Here is a 24,417-nt window from a genome sequence, read left to right on the forward strand (position 1 = left end):
AATGGCTGAATTTTTTTGGATGATCTTTCAATAAAAGAAACTATAAACAAATCAGTATCTTTATTCATCTATCATGGAACATGTTTTGGCCTTTGCATTTCAGTCTCCCATCTTTAAGGCAACTAATTTTTGAGTTGTATGTTTGACCTTTTAGAAAAGAAAATTTCCACTAAATGAGTATTGATTGCATCTGAAATTCATTTTCCTTTGCTTACATGAATAGGGGGAAGGAGATGAGAAATTATTCTATAAGAGTCTAAGGGCCGGTGCTTCATTTTCTTGTCTCTGAATTTTCTGGTTTCCTTTGCAGGCCCCTTTTGGATCTGTGCCACATTGGTCTTTGCCATAGCAATTAGTGGGAACCTTTCCAACTTCTTAATCCATCTGGGAGAGAAGACATACCATTATGTGCCCGAATTCCGAAAAGGTTGGTGAATAGCTTGAAGCATCAGAATGCTGTCAGTTTGTAAGCATGAGTTCCTTTTACCCACTGAGCTCTTGGCCCCTTGTCTAGGTGCTGCAGCCCTTGATTTCTATATTTAAGGGTTCAAACACACCTACTATCTAAGAATTTACCACCCATCTGTATAAATACACATAATTTTTTTATTGTGGTAATTTTTAAACCATTTTTAAGTGTACAATTCAGTGACATTAAGTACTTTCACAATATTGGGAATCCGCATAATCTTTTAGAAAACTGTAAGGCAAGGCCAAATAGCAGTTGGAATTTATCCAAAGAAAAATGTACAAAATAAGCAGAAAGCATTGTGCATGAAAGTCTCCATTGTACCATTGTTTGTGTTATCCAGATGTTGGAAACAATAGGAGCATTGTTATTTAAGTCATGATAACTCTAGCTGGGTCTGTAGCCACCCATTATGAAGCACTTAGAGCAACATGGAAAACTGATAATCCAAACTTAGCCAGTGCTGTTAGCAACTGCGTTAAGGAGAAGTCTGCAAACGGTCAAGGCCGGGAAGGGAAAATGCAGAAGTGAACGTGTCCTAGTGGTGGGCTTGTGGATGACATTCTTGTTTTTAAAACTTCATTTCTAAAAAAAAGAACTTGCAGATGGCAGCCACCCCAAGATGAAGAAGTCTGGCTTTGTAGGAGATTCACCCGTGCCACTTTCTCCGTTCTCTCCCTCCCTCCGTCCCCACCTGCCTGCTCTCCTGTCAGGAGGCTGTACATAGACTATACAGGAGCACAGGCTCTGGAACAGGCCGCTGGCTTCAGGGTCCAACTCCACCCTCGTGAGCTTCTACCTTGTTGGGCAAGATGTTTCATCTCTCTTGACCTCAGATTCCTTATCAGTAAAATGGAAATAATAATACCTATATTATTGGGCTGTCATAAGAATAAAGAGTTAATATATGTAAAGAGGTTAGAATAGTGTCTTGTACAAAAAAAGAGTTCAATAAAGGTTAACTATTGCTATTTATAGATGGTCGGTGAGCCGAGGAGTCGAAAGAAAGATTTCTTAGACTCTCAAGATCTGGCAGTAGTGCTCTTTTATTTAGAGAATAGTATAGAATAGCATGGGGACAGGACCCATGGGCAGTCAGAGCTTCTGCTGCCGCTGCTTCTGCTGCCCCCGCTGGCATGGGGACAGGACCCATGGGCAGTCAGAGCTTCTGCTGCCGCTGCTTCTGCTGCCCCCGCTGGCATGGGGACAGGACCCATGGGCAGGCAGAGCTGGTGTGTGGGGACAGGACCCACGGGCAGTCAGAGCTCCTGCTGCTGCTGCTGCAAAGTTGGGTGGAGAGTAAGGCTAAATTTAAGGCATAGGTATGTGAGTTATCTCTTTACAAGACAAAGAATATGTAAAAAAGTTAAAATGGTATCAGTGCCCCTATGGTCTGGCCATTTGGGGGTCCCACAACTTTTAGATAAGAATCAAACTGATTGAGTAAATGGCAGAAGTCACCCCTTGAATTTTCTCCTCAGCTAAAGACAAAGGAGGATTTGTGGAGGGGGGGGTCAGTTACATGAGGTTGCCAGACAGTAACCAACTTAAGTTCTTGCCTCTGGCATTGATTAAGAGCTTCTAGAGATAAGACCATCCCCCCTTCTTCCTGGCACAGAGAGGGAGGCATCTTCACAGATAGAGGTTTCCCTTAGAAATGTAAATGTTTCCCAACAAAGGGGCAAACAAATTCCACTCCTTGGAGCCTGAATCTCATCTGTAGTTTTAAAACTAACCAGCCTAAAAATCCTCATCATAAGCCATTTTAAAATTAAGCAGCCTAAAAATCCTCATCATCTTGAACAAAAAAAGAGTTCAATAAAGGTTAACTATTGCTATTTATAGATAGACATAAATGTGTGCCTGTAGAGATATGTGTTCACCTGTGTGCGTGTCCATGTATTTTTCCTTCTTTTCCTTCCCTCTACCCACCATGCCCATTTTCCCTTCTCTTCTTTCCTTCTCCATTATGGAGTCAGACCTGGATTCAGTCCCAACTCCATTTATCAAATGACCTTGGTTTGAGTTTAACTCAATAAATGTTACCAATGAGATATCGACTCTGCCCTCCAGTAGTTCAATGGTTAAGTAAAGAACGCCAGGTAAGCGAACATTGCTGTAGACATTGTGTGTTAATTTCTCTATGAGAGGTATGCTAAGTGGATTGACAGAGAAAGAGGAGTGAATCACCCTGCCTGAGGTGAAGCTGGGGAGGGTCTTTATCAGTTCTAATCCTCCTTTGCTGAGCATCCCAGTGTAAGGGAGTTGTGGGATGTATGTACCACTAAGATAGTCATTGACCTTATCAATAAACATTTTTCCATTTTATGTAAAGAGTATGAGTTACACTTCCAGGGTCAGATCCTGCTTCTGCCCCTTAGTAGTTATTTGACCTTGACCAAACCACAGCCTATCTGATCCTATGTTTTCATCTCTAAAGTGAAGATATATGTTACATGAAATAATGTATTTACGTATCAACAATATAAAAAACTAATTCTTAATTGAGCGCTTATTTATCAGTGTTCTAAGTATACCAAATCTAACTCACTTAATTCTCCTAATAATCTTATAAAGTAGTGTACTGCCATTATTCCCACTTTACAGATGAGGAAACTGAGGCAGGAAGGTTAATAACTCACCACCCAGGGTTACTTAGCTGTAAGTGGCAGAGCTAGGACTAGAGCCCATGGAGTCTGCATACAGAGTCTGCACCCTGACCGTTAGACAACGTTGCCTCTCAGTAAAGCGCTCAGTGTAGTGCTGGACGCCCAGGGGGTAGCTGCAGCCATGGTAATTCCCTTCCCCTTCCTTTAGTTGTCCAAGAAAAAGGCAATATGTCGGCAAAATTACATTTGGCTTAATGAAGGAGTTCCCAACGTGAAAAAACTGTTCTGGGAGCTAAAAATGTTTTGGGCAATCACATGTCTTAACCAGAGTCTGCTGTGATTGCTAGGGGTGCCTTTGTTCTTGCCAAGAGTGCTAAGTGAATTACCTGCTGGTTTTCATGTAGGAAGGGCGGGTGCCACGGGCTTAGCTGTGCTTTAGGATCCTCCGCTCCAGAAGAGGGAAATGAATCCCCTAGGGCGTGCTCCTGCTGGAGGAGGAGGGGAGGGACAGCAATATACTGAACATCGCTGTTCTGAGGAGCCACTAAACAGCGTTTCCACCACAGAGACAGAATGATTTAAAGAAGAAAGTGAAAGTAGAGAATATTTCAAGCAATTCATCTATGAGCTGGATCTCCCTATTTCAGAGACAGAAGGAACTCTAAATAGCATGCAGAGCAAGTTAATCTGTACCCAGGGCATTTTAATAAATTTGCTAAAGAAGTCAGTGTCAGCTCTCATTATGCTAGGAAAGAGGATGTGTTCTTCCAAGGGAATAGTTGGCTTTTATTTGGCTCAGTATATTTAAGCGCTTGTAGTGTGGCCCTCTGAAGTATTTCAGTTGTTAATAATACTGGTTGGTAGTTATTAAACAAATTGTAAAAACCATATGAGAGACTGCTGGTCACCGCTGCAAAGACAAATGCTCACAATTCATCACTTCAGTACATTTATAGAGTGCCTACTGTGTGTCAGCTACTGTACCAGGCTCAGGGGCTCTGAAGATCCCTAAGACGTGACCCCCATGGCCCAATGAAGTAGATGGGCGTATCAGGAAATAAGTCCAGAGAGGTGTTGAAGTGCTCTGATGGTACTTTAAAGGCTTGACGAGGAGTAAAGCTTGTGTCTTGTCGCCCTCAGTGTCCATAGCAGCAACAGTTGTCTACGCCTACGCCTGGCTGGTGCCTCTCGCACTCTGGGGTTTCCTCATGTGGAGAAACAGCAAAGTTATGAACATCGTTTCCTATTCATTTTTGGAGATTGTGTGCGTCTATGGATATTCTCTCTTCATTTATATCCCCACAGCAGTAAGTACCATCCTTATTCTGAGTAGTGCCCTGTTCTTGGTTGAAAATTCACCTGGCATCATTGTGTCTAGCCTGACAGTGATGTGAGCCTGAAAAATAGCTTTTGGATTTAGAAGTTCCACAGGAATGGGGGCTGGGGAGCCAAGTGCCTTCGCTGGATCTTGAGCCCTTCGTTATGAAAGTATGCCCCTCAGTCTGCATGCTGCTGGGGTTTCTCAGGCTGTCCCCAGAAAGCAAGGTGGCAGTGGGGCCCAGCTCGGATCGGCTCGGGGGCCTTTATAAACATATGTGCCTGGAACGAACAAAGCCCTCTCTGAAAGGCCTCCAGAGAAACCCTGTCCTCCCTCCTTTTCTTTCAGATACTGTGGATTATCCCCCAGAAAGCCGTTCGTTGGATTCTAGTCATGATCGCCCTGGGAGTCTCAGGCTCTGTCTTGGCAATGACATTTTGGCCAGCTGTTCGTGAGGATAACCGGCGCATCGCGTTGGCCACAATTGTGACAATTGTCTTGCTTCACATGCTGCTCTCTGTGGGCTGCTTGGTATGGTCTCATTCCTGTGTTCTTCTGGTGTGCTTTAGATGCAAATGCTGAGAGACCCCAAATTGTTAGACATGATGGTTCTTTTAAAACTCGCTTTGTGAAATAAACATCATTTTTAATAGACTCTCCTAGATGAGAATGGTAAAGTTATGAGAATTTGATTGTAATCTCTAGCTTTACCTAAACCCAGAAAGAGTTTTGAAATTTAGCTTCATGGGTGGAAAGCTTGAGGATGAAGTCAAATATAGGAAAGGGGAGTTATTTTTAAGGTGAACATTTGAAACAGTTGTTTTTTTTTTTTTGAGGAAGATTAGCCCTGAGCTAACTACTGCCAATCCTCCTCTTTCTCTCTCTCTCTCTCTCTCTTTTTTTTTTGCTGAGGAAGACTGGCCCTGAGCTAACATCCATGCCCACCTTCCTCTACTTTATACATGGGATGCCTACCACAGTGGGATGCCAAGCGGTGCCATGTCCACACCCGAGATCCGAACCGGTGAACCCTGGGCTGCCGAGAAGCGGAACATGTGAACTTAACTGCTGCTCCACGGGCCAGCCCATGAAACAGTTTTTGAGTTTGTATGTTGAGGTGTCTTTTTAGGGAGATCTTGTGCTTTCGAGTCGGACAGGCCCAGATGGAAGAGCAGCGCTGTCACTCACTGGCTCTGTGAGCTTGGGCGTGGTACCTAACTTTGCTGAATCTGAATGTCTTAATCTGTGACATAGGTATAGTATTTCCTGCCACATAGGGTTGTTCTGAGGATAAAATAAAATAATACATATGAAGCCCTTAACATAGAACTTGTCCCCTAAATGCCCATAAATTAGGACCTTTTCCTTTGATTCTAAGGAGACATGGTTTTATGTCTTCTGTATATGTTATGCACAAAAATTGCTGTCCATGGCCTTAACAAGGCCTGATGCAGATTTTAAAAAAACTGAATCTGAGAATATTAAGGTCACTGATGAAGGAAGGGACGTGCCCATGGGAAGATGCCCACAAAGCATGTGTCCAGACCCTTGGTCAGGTTTTGCAGTTGTGGGAGTAAATATTTCTTTGACACTGTTTGATCTCCAATATTTTTGTGTCGACAACCATGATCTCAATAAGTGCATTGATAAGATCCTGATACTTCATCGCTGAACAAGTCTCATAAAAAGTGTCAGGTTCTGAAACACAGACCTGGTTTACATGGACTTTACTTGTGCCTAAACTGTCAACTCTTGAGACAGAGGACTGTTGGTTGACTCCTGGCAAAGCCACACTATTAATTTCTGCCACTTGGAACCTCTGGGCTGATCCTTTGAAATGCTACTATGACCCTTCTGTGACCCTTCCGTATGCTGGAGAAGAACGTCCTTTTCGTTGTAACCGACTCACTCAGTGCTCTCACTGCATCTTGCCCTCCCTCTCCTGAATCTTTCCGTTGCGTACCTAGTTGAGAAGTCAGTGGAGAGGAGGAGGCAGGAGAAAAGGCCCTGCCTTGTTCAGTTCTGTTCAGAAGAGAGGAGCAGGGCAGGTGGTGGTGGTAGTGTTGCTATTATTGTTGTTATTAAGAACTTATTTCATGTGGTACCTGTGGCAGGATCTTTGCCCTCCTTTGCCTGTTACTCCCTTTTGGGGTAAATAACACTGAAGTTAGGATTTACCTGCCCATCTTGCTACTCAGGAACTTTCTGAAAGAGAGCATTATAATGGAGTAGAAAGAGCCCTGGCCTGGGAGCCGCTCAGCACTGTGAGCCTAGGCAGATGCTTAACTCTCAGAACCTTGGTTTCCTCCTCGGTCAGGGAGATTCATATTTTCGTGGGCTTTTGTGAGACTTGTGAGATGGCTCTGGGAGCCCTTCATGTACTGTGAAGGGGTCTTCAGATGTAAAGAAGTTATTGAAAGAGCCCTGTGTGCTCAGAAGCTGCCGGGGCTGCTCTGCTGCTGATTCTCCCTGAGCGCCCCGGGAGGAGTGTCCACGGCCACACGACTCCAGAACAGTGCCCTTGCCTTGGTGCCTCTCACTGGCGTCCTCGCATCTGTCTCCTGAGCTTCTTACCCATTATACACCTGATTGAGAAGTTGGAGGAGAGAGGGAGGCAGGAGAAAGCGTGTTACCCTGTTCAGTTCCAAGGGACTCAGAGGAGCAGGCAAGTCATTGCGGGTGTAGGACCTCTTCTTGGAGAGAAGGCATAGTTTTCTCCTCGAGGAAGGCGGCCATTCCATGATCAGGGCTTGAGCCAGGGGCCCCTGGGCCTGGGGTTTGTTCTCCACACTGGAGATGCCCCTCCTTTCCCTTCTGGTGGAAATATGCGGTACAAGAGGGTGGAAGCGGAAGTTAGGAGGCGGGTTCTGGTCCCAGGTCCATCACTCCCTACTTTGGTTATTTCCCTCTCTGGATCTCCACCTACTCACTTAGAAAAAGGAGCTATAGTAACATCTTTACTGTTGTAAGGATTGAGTGATGTGTGCAACATGAAAAATAGGACAAGCTGTACAAACAGAAGACATTATCATTGTTGGAAGGGAGGGAGAGGAATTAGCAGGGGGGTTATTTGAGGGGCACTGGCTGGACCAGACATCTTGCCTCCTCACTCGCCCCTGGGGAGCACAGATTGGTGTTTTTTGCCTTAGTGCAGTAAGCATATGACAGCCCTACACCTGGTGGGCCCTCAGCGCTTGCACCTGTACAGAATCTCTAAGTTGGTACGAAAACACACCTGGTAGGGATGATAAAGAAGCACCAGAGGGTGCGTCCGGGGCAGGTGTGTTTGAAGATGTACAAGCTTGTGTTTGAGGTTGTCACTGCTGACAGCGAAGGGTCTTGCGCCCTGGCTTTCTGCCAGGGGACACTCCTACCCCTACTCCTAGAAAGCCTACTGATCCATCTGGAGGCCTCACAGTGCCCAGATCTGGGCTGGGTGCAGAGTAGATGCTGAGTTGCAGGCTGCCTGGGAGAGTAGAGGAGCATAGACTTTGGAGCCAGATACACAGTTGTATAGTCTTGGGAAAATTTCTATCTCTTTGAGCCTCAGCTTGCTCGTCTTTAAAATGGGGATAAAATAGCCTGTTACAGGGTTATCAAGTAGATTAGCTATCAAGTATGTGCCTGGGGCTGGCCCTGTGGTTGAGTGGTTAAGTTCCCGCACTCCGCTTTGGTGGCCCAGGGTTTCGCTGGTTCCGATCCTGGACGTCGACATGGCACCACTTATCAGGCCACGCTGAGGTGGCGTCCCACATAGCACAACCAGAAGGACCTACAACTAGAATATACAACTATGTACTGGGGGGCTTTGGAGAGAAGAAGAAGAAAAGAAAGAGAAGATTGGCAACAGATGTTGGCTCAGGTGCCAATCTTAGCAAAAAAAAAAAAAAAGGTATGTGCCTGCCGCACTGTAGCCACTCCCCAATGATAACTGTGGTCATAGTAAGCATTCGTGGAATTATGGATCGTAGAATTAGAACTCTGCCGTAGAGATCACTTTTTTCAGTCCTTTCATTTAACAGATAAGAAGACTGAGGCCTACAGGAGTGGACTTCTCTGAGTCACAGTGCGGGTTACTGGCGGAGCCAGGTCTAGAACCCGGGCCTCTTGCTCATTCCATCTGATGAGTGTTCCCCCAGTAGCCTGGCAGAAAGGCATTGTTCCCGCATCGTGGGGCCTCTGTGGCTCAGTGCCACCTGCGAGATAACTGGACAGGCCCCTGTCCCCACCTTAAGTTAGGGACTGTTCTTTCCCTGCCTCAGAAAACAGCTGCTGGAAGAGGTCCTGGGGAGGAAGGCTTTTAAAACTAATAGAATTGCTCTGGGAATGTGACCAACTGGAGGGAGTCTGCAGCTGGAAACTTTTTTGAGATGGACTGTTGACGAGTTACCATCTACTAGGAGGATGTTGGGGAAGCTCCAGCGTGTCATGTTGGTGCCCCCTTCTGGCTGATAGAGAGCAGAGCTGGTGAAATGGTTCTTGACTTGGTGGCTGTTATCTTTTTACCTTCCTAATGCCCTGACTCCAAGGGGCAGTCATGAGTGTGCAGTCATCTTGACTTACTGATGGACTTGCCTTTTCTTGAGCAACTAGCATTCACGGCGAGTGAGACTGGTGTTTTCCTGGGCTGAAGTTAGGATTCTCAGATCTCGAAACAGATGGGAAGACCCTCCCTGGTGTTTTCCCTCTTCCATCTCCTTCCGGTTTTTGACAGTTAAATTGTAGATGGTGAGTGGAAGCACTTATCAGATCTTTCATTTTCAAGCTGAAGAATTAGGAGGTAAGGGCTACGTAGCACATTCTTTTAAAGGTCTTTACGGAGAGCCACTGGTTCAGCAGCACTCTGTCGTGGTTCAGTTCACTGAGTACTGATTGTTTACACAGTGTGTGAGGCCCAGTGCAGGGTGCTGGTGACATGGAGACAAGAAGGATGCAGTCTTTGGAGGAGAGGCCACGGAACGTGGTCAAGAGCTTGAGCTTTGGAGTCAGCAAGGCCTGGCTGTGAGTCCTCCACGCTCATTAGCCATGTGTACCTGATCCAGTGACAGCCTCTCTGAGCCTCAGTTTCTTCATCTGTGAAATAAGGATGTTAATTATGACCTCACAGAGTTGTTATGAAGAGTAAGTCATATGTAGTAAGTGCACAATAAATGGTAGCGAAATTTGAGAAGGCATTCACAGTTGAATAAGTGAGATGGACAGAAACAGACGGTTGTAGTTCAGTGTGATGAGCAGTGTGGTAGGAGGATACGTGGGGGCCACGAGATCCCAGAAGGACTATTAGCATGGAGTCTAGAACACTCACTGAACCGCTGTTTTTTAAACTCACTACATGGGTCTCCTTTTCCTGTAGGCCTACTTTTTTGATGCACCAGAGATGGACCATCTCCCAACACCCACAGCTGCTCCAAACCAAACAGTTGCAGCAGCCAAGTTGAGCTAAAGAAGAAGGTAAGAAAAGATACTTTTATCTTCTTGCTGTGTGTTATGGTGAAATGGGCAGGTGTATCAGTTCTGTTCCTGTTAGCATCAAGAGCAGAGAGGGCTGGACCCTTTTACCTGTCTGCACAGTGTAGTGGGTGTGTGTGCACTTGTGTCTGTGTGTCTCTTGTTGAAGGCTTCAGTTGTGAAATCCACCTCATCTGGCTTGATGGATGTGGGAAACATGAGCTCTTAGACTCTTCTGTAGGAAGAGTTCCTGCCTTTTGCTCCCTGCATCCCCTCTTCTCTACTCCCTGTCCCCTTCGCAGCCGCACAGTATGGGTTTGTTCCATTTCATTACAGTCCTGGTGGTTTTTTCCAGTTTCTTCGTGACGACTTAGGCTGGCCTCAGACCCTGAGTCTGACCTGTCTTGAATTACCCATGGGGTTCTCCAAAGCTTACAGACTCTCGTGCCTGGTTTGTTCTCAGGGCTTCTTTGATGATTCCACTGTCAGCGGTTGTTTCAGTAGGTCAGAGCACAGGAAACAGACCCGATTGCTCCATGGCTTGTTCCTTCCCTTCCTGTTCCACCTCTGTAGTAGTCTGAGGCTGTAGCCATACTGAACACCTTGCTGTTGCCAAAACACGTCATGCCTCTGCACTTGCTGCTCCAGTTGTCTGAAATGTTCCTTCTCTTCCAGCAGTCATCACTTACCTTGTGAGCCCATTACAGCTTGAATCCTTCTATTAATGGTGCTTGAAACACTCATCGTTCACTGTCTGTGTGTCCGTCTGCCTGCCCAGTTGCTCTCTCATTCATTCATTAGTTTTCCGTGTGCTGGTGTGTCTCCCCAATTAGATGCAGCTCCATTTGAACAAGGAATGGGTGTTACTTTAATTTTCATTGCCCACCACATGACCTGGTGTACAATGGGTGCTCAGTAAATGTGGAATGAATGGGTGTAGCCACACTCTGCACGTGATCTCCCTGTGGGCCAAGAACCTTTACTTTGTTTTGTAATTGCTGGGTGACGTTTCTGCCCATGCTGCTGTCTCCCAGAGCAACAGGGTGTGGTGCGAAGACCAGGGCCTTTAGAGTCAAAGAGAATTAAAATTAAATCCCGGCCCTTCCATGTACTAGCAGTGTGCTCGGGGCAAGGGGCTTACTCTCTCTGAGCCTCGACTAACTTAACTACGGACTAAGGATGATGCAACCTGCATTATAAGGTTGTGGTGAGGATGAGAGGTCACGTTATAGAAGTTCCTGGCACATAGTTAAGGTACTCAGTAACAGAATCAAAGCTCCTGCTCCTCTGAGAGTGGGTCTGTAATGAGTGTTGGAATTTCGTGGTTCTTACTCACTTTACCTTGACCCTTTATTTCCTTTTTGTAAAACAACTGGAGATTTTCCCTCTTGGTTGTGAAATTTAGATTACAGGCCCTGCAAGTTGACAAGATGTGATTGGTCAAGAATAGGTCCCTCCAGGTGCTGGCCCCGTGGCCGAGTGGTTGGGTTTGCACACTCTGCTTTGGCGGCCCGGGGTTTCGCCAGTTCGAATCCTGGACGCAGACATGGCACTGCTCATCAAGCCATGCTGAGGCGGCATCCCACATCCCACAACTAGAAGGACCCACAACGAAAAATACACAACTATGTACCAGGGGGCTTTGGGAGAAAAAGGAAAAACATAAAATCTTTAAAAAAAAAAAAGAATAGGTCCCTCCAGAGGCCTTGTTGGTTAGACAATCCCCCTGCCCGGTGGAATGACTAGGGAACTACTAAGTGTCGCAGCCGGCCCTCCCTCTCCCTCTCGTCACATGGGCATGTGACGTTAGAGTCCCAGAAGTCATAGTGCCTGGAGGGAGCATGGGCTTTGCTCCTCTTTTACAATAAGGAAGCTGGCTGACAGGTATATCGCATTCCCCTTTACAAAACACTGCCCAGGTCATTCTCTGATTGGCCACTGTTACCAGCCTTGTTGACCCTATTTATAGATGAGGAAGCTGGGCTTTGTAAGTCTGAGTTGACTAGGATCACCTACCTCTTAGAGGCACAGCTGGGACTCAAACCCAGGTCTGGGGGAGCCAATTCCTGAGGTTTTTCCACTTTCCCACTTTTGAGACTGATGTTCTTTTTACCACAAAAACTTGCAGGCTCTGCCTGCTGGCCTTTGGCTTTTTTTAGGAACCCACATTTGCTGGTCTAGAGATGCTTTAGTTCAGAGGTCTCCACACTGCTTTGATTACACAACCTGTCAGTTAAGAATTTGAGGACTGCATTAATTATCTATTGCTGCCTAACAATATTACCACAAATTTAGCAGCTTAAACAACAAACAGTTATAATCTCACAGTTTCTGTGAGTCAGGAATCTGGGCATAGCTTAGCTTAGTTCTCTCCCAAGGCTGCACTCAAATTGCTGTCCCTGGCTGGGCTCTCATCTCAAAGCTGGACTGGAGAAGGAGCCTCTTCCCAGCTCACGTGGTTGTTGGTCGGATCCACTTCCTGCGACATGTTAGACTGAGGGCCTCCCTGCTGATTGTCAGCTGGAGGCTGCCCTCAATTCCTTGCCACATAGGCCTCTCCATATTATGGCTTACTACACTGAAGCCATAAATGGAGACAATCAACAAAGAATCTGTTAGGAAGATGGGAGTGACAGTCTATGGGATGTAATCATGGAAACGACACCTGTCACCTTTGTTGTATTCTTTTGGTTAGAAGCAAGTCACAAGTCTTGCCCACATTCAAAGGAGGGTGATTTCACAAGGGCATGAGTACCTGGAGGCAGGGATCACTGGAGGCCGTTTTTAATTTAATGTAATTTAATTTTTCAGCTTTATTAAGGTATAATTGACAAAATTGTGAGATTTAAAGTGTACATCGTGACGATTTGATATATATATATATATATATATATATATATATCAAATTCTGATATTTTCCTTCCATCTCCTTAGTGGATTGTTTTTGGAGCTTCCTGCCTTGGAGTGAGCGTGTGGTAGCTTGTTTGTATGTCGGTGTAATTGTCTACACACTTGTTCAGCTCATCTTGCAGATGGACGCCATTGACCATTAGCAGAAAAGGCTCAGGGCTGGGGCGGGGCGGGGGTGTCTCTTCCTTCCCTTGAGGTCCATGGGGAAGGGACTGAGTCTTATTTGACTTGGTCTGCCCAGTGCTTGGTCTGCTGCCCGCCCGGCACAGACAGAGCGAGTGCTCAGGTAATGTTGGGTGGGTGGAAGTGACCCTTTGCAAGACGAAGGCAAAAGTCAGGAGTTGGCTTTTGCCAGAGGTGCCTTGGCTCGCTGAGTCCTGGATCATTGTTTACTCTCTCATTCAGTGTTTATTGGAGGCTGCTGTCTGTCCTCTGGGCCAGGCACTGGGACCTAGAAAATCAGATGCAGTCTGCCTCAAGGATCCTAGGCCCATGGGTAAAACAGCTGAACAGATAATGACCACGCTGTGGGAGAAGTGCCGCAGCCAAGCTGTGAACTGATGAGCGATGTGGGAGAACAGAAGCAGTGGCTCATGTGACCTGGGGGAAGGCTTCACACGGGCTTGTTTGAGCCGCGTCCTGCAGGTTGAGCAGAAGCAATCAGTTACCTGTTTTTCTGAAAAGAGGTGCTAGCTTCCCATGGCTTTGGGGAAGGTGAAGACATAGGCTGTTCACTTGGACACAGTGATGCCATGCGGGCTCACATCACTGAGAACGAGAGAATCTGAGCCCAGCTGGAGGGGACAGAGGTAGAGGACACAATGGCAGTAGTTGCCTAGGTCTCTGCCTTGACCCAGATACCCGACGTCAACCCAGTGAGGGGTTCTCAGCCTGTTTCCTGAGCTGGGACTTCAGTTCCTTCCTTACATTGTGGTTATGAGGCTCTAGAGCAAGTGTCCCAGGTGCTGTAAACCTTCAGATAGTCGGAAGCTGGCATCTGAGGAGAGCCTGACCCTCGGGGCTCTTGCAGACCTCCCATCCTGAGTTACACAGATTTGACGCCACTGGTCTATAAACTTGGGCGTCAGCGCTTCCATTAGGGTGTCAAGTCTCCAAATGAGATAGTGATGAACAGTTTCTTTGGAGCCTCCCTGGCAGAAGCATCAATCGCTTTGCCAATGAGAGGGGCCATCCAGAGCCCCAGGCACTGCAGATTTATGAGCTGGCTGTGCCTTCTACTGTAATCTCTGGACTCCAGCTTTCACTGAAAAAGAATGGCTTCTAATCTTGCAGATAACCTTCCTTATGTAAATCTGTGCATTGGAGGGCTTAACCTGGAATGGGTTACTGGGAGAGCATTAACCCCCTCTCTCCCTGGAGCTGTAGGGTCGTAGGTGAGCCTCCAGTTCCCTGTAATCAGGGAAGCTACACCTACGTAAGTCATTGAGATATTATAAAAAATATCAGGCTTTCTTCTTTCATTTCTTCCTTCACTCCTTCCTTTTTTATTAACTTATCACCTAAGGACCACTGCCATTTCTTCTCTGAGCCAAGACCTGATGAAGCCTGGAGAATGGACCCAGGGAGTCTTATTTTAGCTTGAACAGTGGAGTATCTGAGGACTGCATCCAGAGTGGGGCTGCCTTCCCAGGGGTGGTGACAGAGTGGGTCTGTCCAGAGGAGGGTGGCCAGCAGATAATTATACAGAGTGTGATAAGGGCTTTATTAACAGATGAGCAGAGGGCTGCAGGAGACTCCTTTGTAATTAAAACCCTCCTGATTTGATACACAGGGTTTATATGCAATTATCCTTTCACTCAGTGTGTCAAGAACGTTCATTTTATAAGCCAAAGCCACAAAGCTTTTTACTAGGTTTATACCTATCAATTCTTTTATTCTGAAATCATTTTTAACTCAATGCTCTAATCCCCCTTAGCACAGCATCCACACCGCATGATTTCACACATGGCTAACACTGCTTTCTACAGCCCCTTCTTTTCCACACCATGTCTGAAATGTCCCTGCCCAGAGAATCCATTTTCAGTTCCTGGGATGTTTCTTTCTCAATTTTTTTCTTTGTTCTCTTTCTTTAAGGAAAATTGGGGGAAACTGGGATGACTAGTGGGTCAACACAGTAACTTTTTATTCTTTTTTTTATACTTACTTAGTGGAAAATTTTAAACATAGATAAAAGTAGAGTGAATAGTGTAATGAATCACCATGTTCTTGTCACCCATTTTCAACAGCTGTCGACTCATGGCCAGTCTTGTTTCATCTGTACACCCAGCTATTCCCCACCGCTCCCCCGATCCTATTTTGAAGCAAATCTAAGGTAGCCTCTTATTTCATCCATAAACATTTAAATTCTGTTCTATAAAAGATGCTCTTTTTAAAACATAACCATAATAGCATAATCATATTTAAAAAATAACTCTTTAATATCAAATGTACTTTCTTGTTTGAATTTCATCTTGCAATTGGTTGATGTATCTCTTAAAGGCCTTTAAATGATAGACTCTGACTCAGTCTCCCTCCTCTCTCCCTTTGCCAGTTGTTTGTTGAAGAATCGTGTATCTTGTACTAGTTTCTCACTGTCTGGATTTTGCTGATTGCATCTCCACGGTGTCATTTAACATGTTGCTCTGTCCTCTCTTTTCTTTGAACTGGTCCTTATATCTAAAGGCTTGATCCAGATTCAGGTTTGATTTTTTTTTTTGGCAAGACTTCTTGATATGTGCTGTTAAATTCCTCCATCCATAAACTCATAATGTCTAATTCTCTCCCTCTCTCTTTGATACTAGTGGTCATTAATAAGCAATGCCTAGATCCATTAATTCATTAGGGGCTTCAAAATGGTGACATTTCAATTCTATCTTTCTTTCTTTGTTTATTAACTAGAATACTTCTCTAATAAAAACTTCCTTCATCTACTATTTGGTTATCCAGTGGTATCATTTATACAAGAAAAGCAGGATGAGTGATTCTTTCTCTTTATTTACCAGCTTTCAAAATAGCAGTTGGTTCACTGGCATTCTGCAACAATGACCAATTAGCTTCAGTCTATTGCTAGTATTATGTTTATTGATGCTCAAATTGTCCTGTCTCGTCCAGTGGGAACCTCTTAAGGTTGGCCCTTGAGAGCTGTTGGCACAACCTTAGATGTCTCTGATGACTGCCTTGCTATCTGTTATGACAAAAGTTTTCAGGCTCAGGGCTGGCCCCGTGGCGTAGTGCTTAAGTCTGGTGCGCTATCCTTCGGCCTGGGTTCCAGGGTTCGGATCCCAGGCGCAGACCTACACCACTCATCAGCCAAGCTACAGCAGTGACCCACATACAAAATAGAGGAAGAGTGTCACAGATGTTAGCTCAGGGCTAATGTTTCTCAAGAAAAAAAAGAGGAAGATTGATAATAGATTTTAGGTCAGGGCTAATCTTCCTCAGCAAAAAAATAAACAAATAAAAGGAAGCCAGCCTGGTGGCATAGTGGTTAAGTTGAGCATGCTCTACTTTGGTGGCCTGGGTTCTCAGATTTGGCTCCCAGGTGTGGATCTACAGCACTCAGCAGCCATGCTGTGGCAGCAACCCAAATACAAAATAGGGGAAGATTGGCATGGATATTAGCTCAGGACCAGTCTGCCTCATCAAAAAGAATATCTCAGGCTCATTTTGAACATTCCCTGAGTTCCTGTCCCAGATGCAGATTGAGCTGTTTCTCTAAGGCATCCTGATTCTGTTCCATGCCGAAATAGTATTTCCAGATCTAGTGGTGCAACTGGCTCGGTCATTGTTTTCAGGCCTTTTCAGTGTTCAGAGCCAGGAAGTATGTTAGTTGTTTGCTTGTTTTGTTTTGTTTTTTTAAAGAAGATACATTGTGAGTTCATACTCAAGCTTCCAATTTCTATTTAGTACTATAACGTTTTTATTATATTGCTTTTATCTTATATCTGTATCTCTTGTCTTCCAAACTGAAGATCTCACTTCTCAATGACACCAGAAATGATAGACTTGGACTGTCATATAAGTACTTACTTGTTTTATCCTATGATGTACTCACAATAGTCTAATAATAACAGTAACAACGTTACCACTAATTACTGGAAATAGTACTTTAAAATATTTGAAGATTTTTTTTAAAATTCTGGAATACGCTTCCCTGCCATGTGTACTTGGAAACTTGCTTTATTCTTCAGGACCTACTTCAGACACCCTCTCCTTAGTGAAGTTTATCTTCCTTCCTTCCTTCCTTCTCTGTGCTCTCCTGCAGCTCTTTGTTCTTCTCTTATGGCAATTTTCCTATTTACTGTGACTTCATAACCTGGCAGCTCCTCGAGGGCAGAGATTTATTTCCCAGTGTAGCCCAGCACCCAGCAGGCGCTTGGGAAAATCTGATTTTGGACTAGTGTCAGTTGACATACTTGTCCTGTGGCACTCCATCTTCCTTGGGTTCATCTGCCAAGTCACTTAGGAATCGTTCATTCATTGAGGGCGTACTCTCTGCCAGGTGCTGGGCTACTGGGGTGAACAATGGAGATAGGTCCTTAACCCCCCCCAGATTTTACATCCCAATTTTGTGTCTCATGAGTCACACAGACTGGAAGCCCCTGCTGAATTACAGAGAGAGTCAGGATTTTGGGAACTTTGCATTGGAACACCCCAGATCAGGAACATTGACATTGTGCAGGCTGGGACCAGGAATGGAGCAGGCATGTCAGGGCCGCAGTAGGGCCACCCAAGGTGGGGAGCCAGAAGTGGCCAGCAGTCAGGTCTTAGGCGGGGAAGAGGTAAGGGAACCTGGCTGACAGTGAATTATGGACGAATTGTGGCACGAAAGGCAGTGTCATCTTACTTGCCACCCTCTGACCTAAGTGCCAGGAATTCCCAAACTCTGCTCTATAGGCCACCCACTAAAAGTTGGCAGCAGGAGAAGGGAATTTTCTGTCTTCAAATTCTCTCTAGTCTTGACATTAATTTGGAACAGACATCTAGAGAGATGAGAGAAAAACAGAGTATGTATTTATGGAAATAAAATCTCAAGTGCCTGCCCTGTGGGCTAGTTTGTCCCTGCCTTCATTTAGCATTTCAGAAACCCAGCCTGATGTTTGCCAGAAAGCTGGTCAGGACTTTGGGTTCTTTCACTCCAACAAGTTCCAGCATCTACCCTTCTGCAGCCACTTTCACAGAGGTTTTGTTGGCAACTTTTCCATTTTCTAGAGCCGGTGGATTGAGGCAGACAGCCTCTGCCTCAGCCTCACCTTCACGGGGTGCTCCAGTGCTGACGTCTGGCTGGGATTCTGCCCCGAAGAGGTCTCCAGGGAGGCCTGGCTCCTTCTCGGAGGTGGAAGGCCACGCATCAGGAACGCCTCTGCTACGTTCCTTAACCTCCCCTGGATTTCACTGTATCGCTAGCCCCTCTTTCCAAGCTCCCATCTCTTGAAAATCTCCAATTAAGTGAACCAAGGGGTGCCTCAAATTCACTAACTAAACTCATCCCTACACCCAGATCCTCCCTAAATTTTCCTGCCTCACACCGCCTGACTTCAGACAGGGTTAGAGTCTGTGTCCTACCCTCTCACAGGACCTTACACATGTAACTAAATCATGTTCCATGTATTTGTTTACCCTGTAGTTTTCCCTACTAGACTGTAAGTTTCTTGAGAGTTGAGACCGTGTCTTCCTTATTCATCATTGTACCCAGTGCCTGGCGTGTGAGTCCTCAGTCAATATTTGTTGGGTTAATTAAGAAATCCACTTACTAATCCAAGCTAGAAACCTCAGCATTCGTGTAGATTCCTCCCTCTTACCTTCCACATCTCATCTGTCAGCACGACCTGTCTATTTACCTCTGAAATACTTCTCAGGTCTGTCCTCTCAGTACCACACCCAGCGTTCAGGACGCAGTCATCTCACACTTGGGCTGTGCTAATAGCTTGATGAGTTTCTCTGTCTCTTTTCTTTTCCTCCTTCCAGTTCCTCCTATGTGTAGCCACATGCGTCTTCAAAAATCTGCAAATCTGACTGTGCCACTCCTCTACTTAAAAACTGTTTTTTGGCCTCCTGTTGTCTAAAGAACAGAATCCAGACTCCTTGGATTACGTGATCTCTCCCTCTATTCGTCCTGCCACTGTCCCCTGTAGAACCTCATGTTTCAACAACCACACAGCGGCTCTGCAGCTCCCAAATCGGTTTATCTCCCTCCATGTTTCCTTTATATGTAGTATAAACACAGAGCTGTCACAAAGAACAGAGAGAAAGAAGGGTGCGTGGAGGTAGTTTTGGGAGCTGGGTCACAGAAAGTTACTGGGTTTGCAGAGAAACAGAGGAAAACTTTAAAAAATGTCTTCTCCCCCCCAATGGTAAGTCTCCTTGGAGCTCACAGGTCAGTCTCAGGCTGGAGGTTTGGGACTTGGCAGTGGAGCCACTCCGGTGCCGCGGTGCTGCCTCTGAACGTAAGTGAACGCCCTTTTCTGCAGTGTAGCTCCTCTCTGTGTGGGAGCATCTTTATCTGGAAATTTACTCTTGTGTTTGCAGCTCTCTTTTGTCTTTTTGGAGTGTGGTTCTTTCGGACATGGATCCACTGCAGGAAAGTAGGATAACCAACGCCAGCAGGACTGACAGAGTGGCACCAACCCCCAGCGTCTGGACAGTGCTGCACCAAAGCCTGGTCATTTATTTAACAAACAAAAATTAAGTGTTGTTCAGCACGTGTGTTTCGGCTCTTCTTTCTCACCTGTTGATTGTCGCTGTGACTGTGCGCTGATTCGGAATGCAGCACGAGGGGATGGTTAGGCGTGCTCGGGTGCCCTGCCCTTTCTCACGGTCAAGTGGTGTGCTTCACGTGAGGTGCACCCTTAGTTCCGAAATGGATCCATCCTAACTTGGGATGGCTTTTCTCTGAATTTTGTACAGATTACCTAAGTGGTCCTCTTCTCTCCAAATCCTTGCCATGCCAAAGTGGCCAAACAGTGTGAACTTTGATTGGGAGTCATTGGGAGGCTGAAAGTTTGTCTTTGGTGACCTGACCCTGGGCAACTGAACCTAATGGTTGCACAAGAGATACTTCACATAACGTCTGTGTCTGCACTTCAGGACTGGGCCTTAAGTTCTTCCTTGATGTTTGCTCTCCAGCATGCCAGAGGCTGCCGGGAATCTCATTTAATGTGCTACCTAATTGGGGTGTGTGGGTTAAAATGGACATCGGAATTTTTCCTTCTATAAGTATGGAACACTGGATTTAAAGAACATGCACACTTACACAGATTTTAGAAAATTCTTTTAGGCGCTTTGAGTGCCTCTTGAAGGTAGCATGACTTCCTGGTTGGAGTGCGTTACAGGGAGAAACCAGTGACACCTCAGATACTTTTTTATACTTTTTATTCAAAATGCACATCACCCGGAGCCTGAGCTTCTGCCTTGTCTAGACTGCTGATTCCCTCCTGTTTCTGTAGTCCTCTTCAGGGCAGGAGTTCCCTGTGTGGTTCTGAGACAGCTGCAAGGACATGTCTGGACTTAAGAGGCTGACCATGTAAATAAAGGAAGGCGCACACAAATTCCGGCTACAGTGAGCTTAAGGTTAGCTTGGCAAAGCTCCCATCAAATGCTGGGGATCCCCCCCATTAATTTACTCCACATATGTATTGTGGACCTACTGTGTGCCGATCACCATTCTAGGTACTGGGGCTAGAGCAGCAAACAGAACAGATAAGGTCCCTGTTCGGTGGATCTTCAGTCCATGGTCACTGGTAAGCCTCAGCCTCTGCAAGGCAGCTATTTCCTCTTCCTGCTGGAAGCACCTCTGCAGCTTTTGCTTTGGTCCTGTTTCTACCCTTGGGCCTCTCAGATCATGTCTGAGCTTTTTGCTCTTTGTTAATTTTATCCCTGCCCCTCCAACCTCTCAGTCTTCTCCAGCTACATACTTCTTTTGTCTTCAAGGGCTTTTCGGAGAATTAGGTGTCCATACCTTCCAGTCACCCTCTGGGCTGGTACCCTGGCTCACTCTTTAATACTTGACTCCTGCCAACCAAGGCAGTGATTCTTATACATGTGAATTATACCTGTGACTTCCCCCGTACAAGCCATCTGCAACCCCTTCCCATCTGTTACCAAAAGTGGCAGGATTTTTCTCCTATTGAAGAACAGAAGTATATTGTGAAATAATAAGAAATACATATACTGGTCTCTGCCCTTGTTCCTGACACAGAACCCCTAAAAGCCTTGTAAATAGAAGTGCTGGGAGAATCTTTTGGTCTTTGACTCCAGTTCCGGACACAGAGCTCTTAAGACCTTTGTAATTTCCTGAGTGATAGAAGCTTCTGGGAGAGCTCCTAAATCCCTTGGGATTTCCTGGTAGTGCAGCATTTTTTGTTCTAATGAGGCAGTTCTTGGGAGCACTTGGAGGGCGCTGGTCACCAGAAAGACCGAGCCATAATTAGAAGCTTGGAACTTTCAGCCCCAGCCCCCACCTCCTCCAGAGGGGAGAAGGGCTGGAAATGGAGTTACAATCATGCCTATGTGATGAAGGCCTCATAAAAATCCTAAGACAACGGGGTTTGGGTTGGTGAATTCGTGCACGTGCTGGGAGGGACAGAAGCTCCTACAGCCGGGACCCTTCCAGACCTTGCCCTGTGTGTCTCATCATCTGGTTGTTCATTTGTATCCTTTAAAATACCCTTTGTAATAAATCAGCGAGAGTAAGTAAACTGTTTTCCTGGGTTCTGTGAGCAAATTATGGAACCCAAGGAGGGCGTCGTGGGAACTTCCAATTCGTAGCCAAGTCAGTCAGAAGTCGTGGGGAAGCTGGGGACCCACTGCTTGCTTATTGGCATCTGAAGTGGGGCACAGTCTTGTGGGACCGAGCCCTTAACCTGTGGGGTCTGCGCTAACCCCAGGCAGTTAGTGTCAGAATTGCTTGGTGTGGGAAACCCACACATCTGGTCACAGAGGTGTTATCAGTGTTAAGGTTTAGGAAAACAGTAACTTTTCACAGGCACATATAAATATCCACATTTGAGGGGGAATTTAGTTACTACTAAGGACTTTTAAGTGTGGTATGACTGGTAAATTTTTCCAAAAACGTTGAGAGTTTCTATAATACAGTGGTGAAGGTTTAATTTTTAAGTAAGGATTTTAGACACAACCAGCATCATAAATTAGCACCGTTATTTTACAAAAAGGAGGACATTATAATATCAAATAATCCATAATCTCAGAACTAAAAACTTGAATAAGTTTAGCTCTATGAAAAACTGACTACACTGTTCATTTTTTCTCACCTGCCAAGGACCAGTGAAAATTTCAGGAACCAACCAGCACCACCATTTGGGAGCCGCTGCTCCTGCGACTCCCACGTGGCACTTAGGAATTGCATTCGCTGTAAAAGAAGTCTGAGAAGCAGTCCCTTGAACAAATGAGCAGTTTCATTTTTCTCATGCGAATAGAAGTTTAGAGATAGCCATAGGTTAATATGGCTGCTCCATGATTCCATCTTTTTGTTTTTCTTCTGCTCAGCGGTCCTTAGCATGAATTTGTTGTCATCTGATGTCAGGCTGTCTGCTCTTCCTCCAGCAAAGTGTCGGCGGTGAGGAGTCCGGCTCCAAGCCAGAAGCCTGTGTGTGATCTTTCAGGCCCAACCACAGGCAGTTAGAAAGCTGACAGGCCTGGGGAACGCTGCCCGCCCACACAGGCTCGGTGCAGAGCCCAGCACTGTGCCCTCTGAGGGGGTCGCTGTCAAGGACTCTGGCCCCACCCCGCCATCACCCCAGCCTGGCTCTTACGCACAGCGCATTTCTAGCTCAGGCTCCACCATTCGGACGGAGGCCTCCTTATGGGGGAAGGAGTGAGACCCCTAGCTGTGGCCTCTCAGCTGCCTCTGCTGAGACCAGCTTACTTGGGGGGCAGGGGTTGAAGATGTTTTCTCTACTCTCGCTCAGTATTCAGTACTCTTCCACTCCTAGCCCTTCCCCCTCCCTCCTCCTAGCCTCCTGGGTCTGTAAAACGGCAGGAACCTTTTGTTAAGGATCCTTTGGCAGAGAGGGGGTTCCCTCCTGTCACAGTAAATGATGAAAGGCTTGACTGTTACTTTCATTTTTTCTATTCTGCCCAGAGACCTGGCGGCTCAGCTCTCTCCAGCTCAGCTCAGCTCTTGACAGGCAGGAGGAAGGGGAAGGGCAAAGGGGGCTGGCAGTTGAGTTGATCTGCCTTTTAATGAGCCTTCTCCAGAGCCCCACCCAATGTTTTATGCTTATTTCTTATTGGTCAGAAGCATATCACATGGTCACCCCTAGCTGCAAGGGACGCTGGGAAATGCTCTTTAGCTGGGCACGGTGCCAGCCTGAGTGAAACCAGAATGGGCTTTAGATAGGTAACTGTTACATCTTGGAACCCCTACTTTAAGAAAAGTTAACGGATGGTGGTTTGTCCATTTTGATTTCACTGGTTGGCACTGTATCTTATATGGAATCATAAGAATTGAGAGAAAAGAATTCTGGGAAGATGGCAGTAGCATTTTTTTATTTCCCTGAATTCCCCCCGTAAAAATGGAGGCACTGGGATAGCAAAGCAAAAATCTGTGGACATCTACAACAAACAGGGTGACAAGATGGCACCACAAACCGAACATTCAAGTAGGTGGAGACCACTGGCAGCTCAAAGACTTGCATGGTATCAGCATTTTTGTGGAAAGAAGCAGAGGGAAGCAACAGTGTGTCTAAGAAATCAAAAAAGAAGAGAACCCCACAATAGCCAACAGGTACTCCCGGAAAGTACAGTGGACCAACAGGAGGACAGCTGCTGGAACTGGGGGAGTTTTGCACACCCAGTTTACAGCTGATGAAGCAAGGGGTCCAAAGTAAGGTCTGAAGAAGCTGGAGTAGCCCAGGTCCTGGGAACTCTCAAAGCCAGCCACAGTGTCTTTCCAGGACACCAGCGTAGAAAGTGCAGGGAACAGAGCACCAGTAGGGTGGGCCAGCGATGTTTGGGGCGAAGGACAGGGAAGTCCAGATGAGGGCGGGGAGGGGAACGGAGCCAGGAGGTCTCAGAACCTATGAAGCCGTATTTCTGAACACTCGTGAAAACAGAAAGGGAAGCTGTGGAGCCTTGAATTTCGCAAAGCTGTCCTAGCTCCCCCTCCCCCTAAGAGCGTGCAGGAAGACTAATTTCATGTAAATGAGCAACAGAAAGCACTGCACCCACATCTCACAATGAAGTTATTATAAGAAAAATGAGAACAGGGAGCAGAACAACATCCCTAATGAAATGAAAGCATTCCAGAAAGACAGACCCACAAACCCAGACAAAACCATAACTTAATATTTCAAAATGAGCTAGAGTAAATTAGGGAAATAATACAAGATATGAAACAAAAGCACAAATCAGAATTAGAAATCAGAAATTAGGTAATCTAACTTAGGAAAGAAGTAGAAAAAAAATAGAAAACTCATTTCACAAATGAAGACTGGAGTAGAAGGAATATAGTTTTTGCACAACAGATAATGCCTTAAGGGAATAAAAACTGAAAAGAAGGAAAAAATTTAAATTCTAGAATGAATAAAGAGAAATCAAAGAATTCAAGAAAAAAACAACAAATATAGAGGACGGGCCAAAAAAGATCTAATGGGATATTATATGTGTCCCTGAAGAAGAAAAAAATAACGAGGCAACAGAGGAGA

General features: G+C 45.8%; 1 protein-coding gene across 9 annotated transcripts in view; it reads left to right on the plus strand.

Moving 5' to 3' along the window:
* YIPF1 (Yip1 domain family member 1) overlaps positions 1 to 19,455 on the plus strand; it is a 31,653-nt gene extending 12,198 nt beyond the window's left edge. For 2 of the 9 annotated variants that reach the window (XR_011503386.1, XR_011503385.1), the window contains 7 exons: positions 311 to 427; positions 4,219 to 4,385; positions 4,745 to 4,927; positions 9,750 to 9,847; positions 15,001 to 15,086; positions 19,113 to 19,200; positions 19,283 to 19,455. Coding sequence is in view for 6 of the 9 variants with exons in the window: in XM_014844334.3 (XP_014699820.1) it covers positions 311 to 427; positions 4,219 to 4,385; positions 4,745 to 4,927; positions 5,313 to 5,503; positions 9,750 to 9,834 (743 nt within the window). In the remaining 3 variants the exon portion in view is untranslated. Of the gene's footprint in view, positions 1 to 310; positions 428 to 4,218; positions 4,386 to 4,744; positions 4,928 to 5,312; positions 5,504 to 9,749; positions 9,848 to 15,000; positions 15,087 to 18,721; positions 19,201 to 19,282 lie in introns of those variants that run through there. The other 7 variants (XM_014844334.3, XM_014844333.3, XM_014844336.3 and 4 more) reach the window with 5 other exon arrangements.
* The last annotated feature ends 4,962 nt before the right edge of the window (positions 19,456 to 24,417 follow it).

This window comes from Equus asinus, chromosome 5 (assembly GCF_041296235.1).
Source record: "Equus asinus isolate D_3611 breed Donkey chromosome 5, EquAss-T2T_v2, whole genome shotgun sequence".
Classification (NCBI taxonomy): domain Eukaryota; kingdom Metazoa; phylum Chordata; class Mammalia; order Perissodactyla; family Equidae; genus Equus; species Equus asinus.